This window comes from Marmota marmota, unplaced genomic scaffold (assembly GCF_001458135.2).
Source record: "Marmota marmota marmota unplaced genomic scaffold, marMar, whole genome shotgun sequence".
Taxonomy (NCBI): domain Eukaryota; kingdom Metazoa; phylum Chordata; class Mammalia; order Rodentia; family Sciuridae; genus Marmota; species Marmota marmota.
The window spans coordinates 14,599,712-14,609,984 of record NW_025999941.1 but is presented as its reverse complement, the minus strand read 5'-3'; the positions used below and the strand labels follow the sequence as shown (position 1 = coordinate 14,609,984).

At 40.3% G+C, this 10,273-nt stretch overlaps 1 protein-coding gene across 2 annotated transcripts in view; it reads right to left on the bottom strand.

Annotated features, from left to right (window-relative positions):
• The window catches only part of Ptprg (protein tyrosine phosphatase receptor type G), a 708,054-nt gene that overhangs the window by 525,320 nt on the left and 172,461 nt on the right, over positions 1-10,273 (bottom strand). For both annotated transcript variants that reach the window (XM_048801208.1, XM_015494493.2), the window contains exon 2: positions 9,387-9,491. In XM_048801208.1, coding sequence (XP_048657165.1) covers positions 9,387-9,491 — 105 coding nt within the window. The remainder of the gene's footprint in view (positions 1-9,386; positions 9,492-10,273) is intronic.

Below are 10,273 nucleotides of genomic sequence, written 5' to 3'. Positions count from 1 at the left end.
GGAGGATGGGAAAGGCAGCGGAGCACAACAGACACTAGTATGGCAATATGTAAATCAATGGATGTGTAACTGATGTGATTCTGCAATCTGTGTATGGGGTGAAGGTGGGAGTTCATAACCCACTTGAATCAAAGTGTGGAATATGATATGTCAAGAAATTTGTAATGTTTTGAACAACCAACAATAAAAAATTTAAAAAAAAAAAGAAAACAAAAAAATAAATAAATAAATAAAAAAGCTCCCCCATAATTTTATTTATTTTGTTTATTCATGGCAGTACTAGGCAAAGCACTTACCCTGAGCCACGTTCTCCGGCCCCTTCCATTGTATTTTTGAGACAGGGTCTCAATAAGTTGCTAAGGCTGGCCACGGATTTGTGAACCTCCTATCTCAGCCTCCCAAGTTGCTGGGATTAAAAACGTATGTCACTATGGCTGGCCCTCCCTTAACTTGTTACATTACCACCAAGACGACCTTGCCAAGAAAAGTAGGAAGACTTCAACTTAATAATTTCAACAAGGACCAAAAAAGTGGTACCCAGCCTGACACATACCAATGATATTTTATTTGTCAAAAGAAAATTCTACAAAAGGTAGCTTAACAATATCTGGAGGGAAAGACAAAATGTTCCTCTGTTTTATATCAGCAGAAAGTGGGTTTTGTGAGCCAAATCAGATAAAATAAACGAGAATACAGATAAAATAAATGAGTATATTTTGTTAGGTTACAAAGAAAGACCTGCAGCCTTTAAGGACATCACACAGCATTTGGAATCTGTTAGGCACGTAGTGGGCCAGATATACTTTCCCTCCCAACATTTAAATTAATCACATCCTCCCACCCGCCACACTTCCTCCAGGCCTCTCCCCAAGAAGTCAGTTTCAAAGGTGAGAGAAAAATCATCATTTCAAATTTACAACCAGGAAAAAAAAAGAAAGATGTTTGACTTTGATCCATCACAGATATGAAAAATATATACTTAGATATAACTCTCTGTGTGCCTTCTGTAGACCCACTAAACTTATAGATTAATGAATATAAGGATTTATGTAATGTCAAAGTAAATATTGACCTTATCTCTGCCTGGGTCAATATTTACTGCTTTGCCCAATAAATCTCCATGTTCATTTTCACACTGAGTCAATATCAGTTCATTAATTTCTGCATGGTTCGTATCAGCGTTTTATAAAATTTGAATTGCCGGTGAAAACATCCACCTTAAAAAAAAAAAAAAAAAACTAGATACAGCCAATTAAAGAGAGAAAAAGGCTTTTGCTTTCCCTCTGGCTTCCCTCTTAAGCTGGGCACATGGCCACATCTGTAATCCCAGTGGCTTGGGAGGCAGAAGGACTGACAGTTCAAAGCTAGCCCCAACCCTAAGAAAGGCCCTCTGCAATTTAGTGAGATCCTTTCACAAAATAAAAACATTTTTAAAGGCCTGGAGATGTGGCTCAGAAGATAAGTGCCTCTGGGTTCGATCCCTGGTACCCCCGCCAAAAAAAATTATATACATTTTACACACACACACACACACACACACACACACACATACACACACACATAAAAACTATAAATACATGGGGGCTGGGGTTGTAGCTCAGTGGTAGAGCGCTTGCCTAGCACGTGTGAGGCACTGGGTTCGATCCTCTGCACCACATAAAAATGAATGAATGAATGAATAAATAAATAAAGGTATTGTGCCCATGTACAACTAAAAATTTTTTCACTGTGAATACATATTTTATTTTATATATTAATAAAATGAAATATATTATGTATTTTTAAAATAATGTATATAAGTTGACATATTACGGATATATTGGTATAGGAAACTTAATTCTTGATATACTTTCATAAAATATTAAACAATTTTAGAAATAAGAATGTAAAGATGCAACACATATCACTTCTCAATAATACCCCCACAATTAACTTTGGTGGCCAGTCTCCAAAATTCGACTGTATTCATGAACAGGACCATTTACCCATATTATCTTAACTCCTCCTCTAGCTCGACCTACTTTGTTTTGGTGGCTGTTAGGTAAGCGTTTCACCATAAGGATGTACTATACATACCCAAATCCCTCCTGATGGTCATTTAGATTGCTCAATACAGTGCCACTTTCAGGACATGCAAAAGTGTATCTAAAAGATAAGTCCCTAAAAGCAGAAGCGCTGGACGAAAGACTATCAATTTTTAATTTTTTCACAGATGTTACCAAAAAGCCCTCCAAAAAAGGCTTCATCAACCTGCTCCCTTTAGAGTCCATTGCAAATCAAAATTCTCACCCTTCCATACACTGGTGTTTCAAAAGCCCCATTACCAGGCATCATTACTGACGCAAAGCACTTGATACCAATGCCACGTTGGACAATAGTTCATCCTCCTACCCATCAGCATCCGTGAACTTTACAAACGCTTATGAAACTAGCTCCAGGAGTAGCAAGGATTCAAATACAGCTCGGGAGAAAGAAGGGAAAAAAAATACCTGAGCTGAGAAAACAACTTCTTTCAAATGGTAAGGAAAAAAAAAAAGGCAAAGTGGCCCAGTACTGAGACAAGTTCAAGGTCCCCAAAGCCAATGTTGGCACACATTTTTTTCCCTTATATACAGAAAGCCCTGACAACTATGGGATCATGTGATTTTTTTTTTTTTGACTCATTCTTTTTATCCCTATTAACACAGATCGAACACAAAAGAAGAAGAATACCAACAGGAAGACAGTTTGTCCTACAATGTGTTCCCTAATTTGAGGACCTCCTACCCCCAAAACATCGAGATAGGAACACGGATCAAGGAAGATTAATTACAGACAAAGGTACTACTCAAAGAACGACGAGACTCAAGAACATGCATCTTAATTGGTTCAAGTCCAAACTGTACAACTATCCCACACTCCTATTCCCTTTCACTCATTTTAAATTAAATGCAGTGCCATCTTCAGTCACCCTCGGGGATTAGGCTAGACAATTCCTTTTACTTTCTCTTCCACATTCAAGCAATAATAAATCCCCATGGGGTATGATTAGTTCTCAACATCCTTCTTCTCACACTTTTCCTTCCTCCTACCAATCCTCAAATGGTGTTCTTACCCCAAAGCAACAGTTTTCCATTAAATCCATTCATAAATCCCTAATACCTCCGGAAAGAAATTCTAGGTCCCAGGAATACTGCAACCCTCTCCATATCCCAAATCCAATATTCCGCATTAATCCCTTAACTTTCCTTGGCCTGCTACATGCTCTGGATATACTAAGCCAGTTCCCTTGTCACCATCTGAGCGTTTCAGGTCTCAAAGGCCCGTGAGCCTCCTTATCTACCCTTAAAGGTAGAGATCTGGCAGAAGCAATTCTGCAAAGTAGCTGCTCTGGTACCTTTTGTGATAGCACACCTGGCAGAGAATAAGCAGTTAACAAGCATGACAAACAAGTAACTCTGACTTACAAAGTGTCATCGGATTAATATGGACTTGGAGAGAAGATGGAAAGTAAAATGTAAAGGAGACTCGGGAAAGATGGATCAAGGAGGACCAAGATAGCTTTGGGGCTGGGATGGTCAAGAGTGAATGCAAGGCTGATCTCTACCCAGGGATGTGGCTCCATTGGAGCAGAGATGTCTACTGCAAAGAAGAGAAGCTCTCTAGGGAATGATTCCCTTAAGAGGCTTCCTAGGAGGCTTTAGGAGGGGTGCAAATAATCTGACAATATTAACATTAAACCTTGGGGACTCTGCCGTGCCTTCCATTCTTCTAATGACAAAGGCAGATATCTGCAGGCATGCATATTTTGATTTACCCTGCACAGACCTTCTTAAAAATAGGTATGGAAATGAAATTTTAAGGAATTTTAATTATATCTTTAAGTTCACCAGGGGAGCTTGTTACTCGAAGGGATCCAACAGGGAAAGCTTTTGTGAATCACCCTCTACTGTATCAGAAGCTCATGGCATGACCTCCCACCCCCCAGAGTGAGTGCCTCAGCACAGACTGTCAAGATCTTCATCCATCTGTCCATCCCTCTGTCCATTTGAAATTGTGCCCCAAATATCCACAAAAGGAGATGTTCTGACACAGCAGGAGAAGCCAGGTATCCTGAACTATAACCATTGTCCTCAAAGATTCTACATTTAGCAGGAGTAATGACACACACACCTGCATCTTGCTACAATACAAGATGTTCACATGAACACATAGTGGGGTGGCATATAATTGATAGGCCGGGTGCAAGCCAAAAATTATACCACGTGCTGACATACATCAAATCCTCCAAGTCATCCTATCAAGTGTGTCCATTTATCTCCCAATGACAGCTGAGCAAGTCATCGACCCCAGGACCATGCATGTCCCCTGGTTTAGGAAGGAATGCCTCTTACGCCACTTGACCTTCATCTAACCCCAGTGCCAGAACTTTTGCAGAGAATTGTGGTTAATACATGCTTCAATTTTGGATTCTTCTAATGATGTCTTGATTAAGTTTCTATTTTATTTTATTTATTTTTATTTCTTGGTACTAGGGATTGAGTCGAGGGATGCTCTACCCCTGAGATACATCCCCAGCCCTTTCTTATTTTTTTCCTTTTGAGACAGGGACTGGCTAAGTTACCAAGACTGGTCTCAAACACGCATTAGCCACCCAAGTTGTTGGGATTACAGGCCTGCACCACCACACCTGCCTGACTTTATAGTTCTTTAAACACAGAAGGAACATGAGATGTAGAGTATTAAAGATGTGGGGGGAAATGGGGTGGCAGAGACCACACCTGTTTTTCTCTAAATATCTGAGGGAGAAGAGAGAAAACTGCTTAATAAAAATGCCTTGAATTTCCAGTTGGCTTGTCCCAGATTTGTTTCTCATTCCTCTTTCCGGCAACAGTGACGTACCCAACATGTGTTACTTTTCGTGTAATAATTACAGAAGTTCTGGGAAAACTCCAAAAATTCATGAGCTGTCATCACTTCAAGTCACAGAGAAAAGTATCTACATCTCAGCTGGGTAAAACGAACAGAAGAGAAACTGTTTTAATATTCCCAAGGAGATATGTTTTTAAACTATTGCATTTTTTTCCTGATGTCATTCTACATGAAATATATTAAAGGATCATTCTCTTTGATTCCCCCTCTGTGTTAGCATGTGAAAAAAGAAATCCAAGGACATATAAATCAATCTTGAAATTATACTCCTATTACTAAGAGTTAACAATAATATCTTCTTATCTATCTGATGGATGATTTTTTTCTCCCACTGAGCTGATATTATGATCCCTTTGTACAGGAGACTAAATTAAGAACCACAAAGGTGACCCATATAGATGACCATGACAGAACTGAACAGGTTCTGCCATCCAGAATCCCCTCTGCTAAAGTTACAGGTGTTCACAAAGGAATACTTGGATAAGACTATGAAAGCAAAGTTTTTTGACATTTCAAAGATAAGTAGGCGTCTCCATTATCTAAAGTGACACAGGGGAAATGAAATAGCTAGGCTCGTCCTAAAGTGAGAAGTGAAATGTTATCCCAATATTAACGAACTGTGGGTGATATGGAAGATGTCCCAAAACCAAGCCATCCACGATCAGAACCTCATGCAATTATCTGTCAGGTCTGGGAGGGATGTCATCAGAATAACAGAGTCAACATCAATCAAGCTTCACTCCACACAAAGGTGACTTAAGGAGCAGAATACTGAAACACAAACCAGGCAACACCACTGGTCACCTTGACCCATTCCCCAAAACACCACCCTCTTCACTAGCCTTCCTTGCTCCCAAGGCCATCCCAACAGAAGGATCACCAGAATCCACTGGGAATGCTGTGGAAAAGGCTTGCCAAAGATACTGAGGCTCAACACAAATGGGGAAACTGAGGCTGCGAGCAATTAGGTGTCCTTCCAAAATCCTAATTGATAAAACTGAGATTTCCCAAATCCCAACTAGGCAATTCTTGTGACTTACAGCTGAGTGAATCTTGGGTACTAGCTCTCAGTATTACCTAGTAATAGACCCACTGTCAATCATGACTCCCCAAAGAAAATTCAATGAACAACTTCAACAGCAGCCAAGTCGTATAACAGTGTCAGCAATAGGTACTTACTGATAATGTTAAACTTAACCCCATAACAACCCTACAAGGGAAGTCCTATTAATTGTTCCCCATTTCACAGATGGGAAAACTGAGGCATCGAGCAACTACATGTACTTGCAGAATCTTAACTGATAAAACCGTGGTCTCTCTATATAAATACAAAATTTATACTCTCAGGGCTGGGATATAGCTCAGTTGGTAGAATGCTTGCCTACCATGCACAAAGCCCTGGGTTCAATCCCCAGCACCACCAAACACCAAATAAACAAACAAACCAAACCATACTCTCACACACTACATGCCCCAAAGCCACCCAAGACAGTACTGTAGGAGAAAGCAAATGAAATCAGAGAATAAGACAGGAAAATAAAGTATGGACCATTAATCCAATCTTTCAGAATGGCCTGCTTCAGCTTAGCTAAATTTAAGAATATTTCCCCCAGCAAAGAGCCTGACCTCATTTGTCAGTCTTTTTTGCCAAGCAACATTTATACCTTGAGATTCACATGTACAACTATTAGTCCTACATCTAGGTCTGTGATAGTTTTAAAAATCTGAACATCCCCATGACCCAAAACTGAGTACCAACGTGATGTCACAAGTAAAGATTCCATAATGACCTGGTGACACAGCCCAGTGAAAACACAGGCACAGTAAAAATGTCCTATAAAATCAGCTTCCTGCTGTCTATATAAGGTTCATGTGAAACAAATGAATTTCATGCTCAGTCCTGGTTCCCATTTCCAAGACATTTCATTTTATATATGCAAATATTGCAAAACCAGAAACCATCAGGCATGTTGATAGTTTTAAGGTGTTGAACTGCCGAAAACAACAGGCTCCAACTCTTCCTGCCCTTTCTTTATTGGCCAAATGCTGAGGAGTGTCTCTGATGGACCCCTCATCTTCCTGATGTGGGAATCAGTACCACCATCACTTTGGCATGTGACAACCACTGAGACCGTGGAATTCTCAGCAAGCACCGTCTCACACATGATGATCGCATACAAGTTAAACATCCCTGACTCAAAAATCTGAACATCCCCATGACCCAAAACTGAGTACCAACGTGATATCACAAGTAAAGATTCCATAATGACCTGTAATCCCAGGGGCTTGGGAGGCTGAGGCAGGAGGATCTCGAGTTCAAAGCCAGCCTCAGCAAAAGCAAGGCGCTAAGCAACTCAGCAAGACCCTCTCTCTAAATAAAATACAAAATAGGGCTGGAGATGTGGCTCGGTGGTCGAGTGCTGCTGAGTTCAACCCCCGGTAAACTCCCCCCCAAAAAAACCCTGAAATACTCCCAAGTATTTTCAATCTGTACCATTATCTGATATCTGTCTCACTCTCCTTATTTTCTCTATTACACCTAACAAAGCAGTTCATAGCCTCTGAAGGATTCCTCAAATCACTATCCTAATCTGAATTTCAGAGGGAAAATATCAATTAAAACAAGAGTTGACAAGCGGTGGCCTGTGAACCCTATCTAACCAGAAACCTGTTTTTGCACACCCTGTGAAGAAAGAATGCTTTATTGTAGTTCTAAATGGTTGGGTGGAAAAGTTGAAAGAACAGGACTTCCTGACACAGACAAATCCTACAAAACTCAAATTCATGAAGTTTTATCTGAACACAGCCCTGTACTCTCTGTGGCTGCTCTGACCCTACAACAGCCAATCTGAGTAGCTGAAACTGAGACCAAGTGACCCGAAAAGCCCAAGATGTATCTTTTCAGAAAATGTGTCCCAGTGCCTCAACTTATGCCACAGGCGGACAAGGTACCCACATCCAGACACCGTGCATTCCACAGGGACCAAACAGAGGCTGTTTAAGCCCACCCAAGGAAGGACATCAATCATGCCTCCATCCCAAAGATAACATGGCTTATGTCTATTCTTAACTGAGTAATGAGAGAAGTTTTAGGCCTTTCCTTTCTTTGCCTCAATGGCAATTGGAGATGCTGATGGGATATAACTTCCAATTTCCTGAGTAACAGCATTATCATTCTAAATTGACGAACTGTAAACAGCAGGCCACTTTACACTTCTTCCTGACTGATATCAGAGCCGCAAAGAACAAAATGATAAATTTTCTTTGGGTTTCTTGGCATGAAGCTATATATATATATATATATATATATATATATATATATATATATATGTAATTTTGGCCTTCATCTCCCAATTTCCTTCATTTATCAGAAATGGTGACAAAAAGGCTCTAATTAGATAATTCTAATCACAAAGAACTGGATGTGATGGAAGACTTCAGAATCACTATCTGCTAGGAGCAAAACAAAACAGATAGGCTTTTCTCCCTGTAGGGGCAGGAGATTTATCAATAGACAAAAGGATGCAAAAAGCCAATAGATAAGGTGTAATTAAAGATCAGACCTATAAATTTTACACTGTCACAAATTTAACAGGATTTGCAGGCGGAAATTCAGAATTTAAAACCAGAGCATTAACGATGAAAGGAGAGCTTTCGGCTCTATATGCAACAACATTGCATAATGCATAGATTTATTATTAAGACTAATACTCTATGACTTTCAGCTCCTTCATATAAGCAATCCGAATTATTCAGTGTCAAAGTAATTTCCAAAGTAGTCTATCTTCCTCAAGTATTCTTTAATTAGCTATAATCTATTTTCCGTATATTTTTGAGCTTCGAAATCTCTTTAAGAAATCACAATCCACCAGTCACATTTTGGTTAACTGTGGGGACCCTCCATATGGTATGTCTCCATTTCCCCCACCTTAAAATGAAAGAAAATTATTTCCAATATAATTGTCAACACAGCTGTAACAAGGATCTCCCATTTCACTGGCTCAAAGGCTAACAGTCAAAATATAAATGAAAACAACTGCAGTCGACAGAACTACAATAAATTCCACAAGACTGATTCGAAAATAAAGTTGCATTTCTCTGCTTAGTTTTGGATATCTAATGCTTTATAATACTTAGCAGAAGTTTAAGCAGCTGAAGACCAGCCTTACAATTTGTGGTCTCCAAAAATCACAGCCACCAAAGAAACAGAAAAGAAAATGTGCGTCTTCAGGAAAGTCACAAGTTAGGTACAATAACTCATGAAGGAGTTCAGAAATAAATGCAAATTGAGGGAGAAAACAGGTGGGAAAGATTAACAACCTTGAGAAAAACAGGTTTGAATATTTTCAACTTCACTAGTACTGAACTATAAAAGGGTGCAATAAACAGAACTCAGGTGTGAACGTGATACAAGCAGGATTTTGAGCCAGACTTGACCAGATGCCTGTAGTGCCAATATCAACAGTGTGACTTACCAGAGTAAGCCCAGTATGGGTCCCCTGAAGCCTTGCGTCTGCGGATCTGCACTGAGCTGCCGTGTCTGTTGTCATGCAGGGTCCCGACGTAGCCTTCCGTCAAGGCTGCAAGAGGGAGAGGAGACCCACAGTGAGACAAAGTCATCACCCCACCACGTACACACAGGGGGTCTCATGAACAGATCTGGGAGACTTCAGAGAAGCAAAGACCTTGGGAATGACCAAATAGAACCTCATTTTACAGAAAAAAAAAAACTTGCAGGAGAATCCACAGATTATCATGACTACTGCTCATATAATAACAGCTTACCATGAGCCCTTCACTTTGTAGCAAAGAGCACAGGACATTAAGTCCTTTGTATGCACTATCTTTTTTGGTCTGCAAAACAGCACCCTATGGTGTTTTGAGCCAACTAACGTTTCAAGAAGTGGTGGTAACTGTCACTCACCCAAGGTCAGATAAATAGTAGAACTGGAATCTAGGACTTTGGTTCTACTTACATCAATAAACCCAGGTCCCCTGGCCTATGTGATCTTCACAGAGCTGGGGCTCATTCTACTTGTTTTATAAGTAGAGGACCCGTAGGTAAGCATGCAGACCAGGGTGTCAGGGCCTATCCCGCCCAAACAAGGCACAGTGTGACATGAGAAGGATTCCCGTGGTGAGTACCCATGTTCCACACCATTGGACCCACAAATAGTCACCTGCAGTACTGAGCCCCTAAAACAAGAAGCCCCCGCAACAATCTCAGAAAAGAAACACTGCTTAATGATGTATTTTTTGGAAAACTCGAAATGAATCCGATCCGTCAAGCAAAAGCAAAAATATTCAACCCCATTATGGAGAGTTCCCATCTGCCTGCTCCCGCGTTCAAAGACCCTTCTCC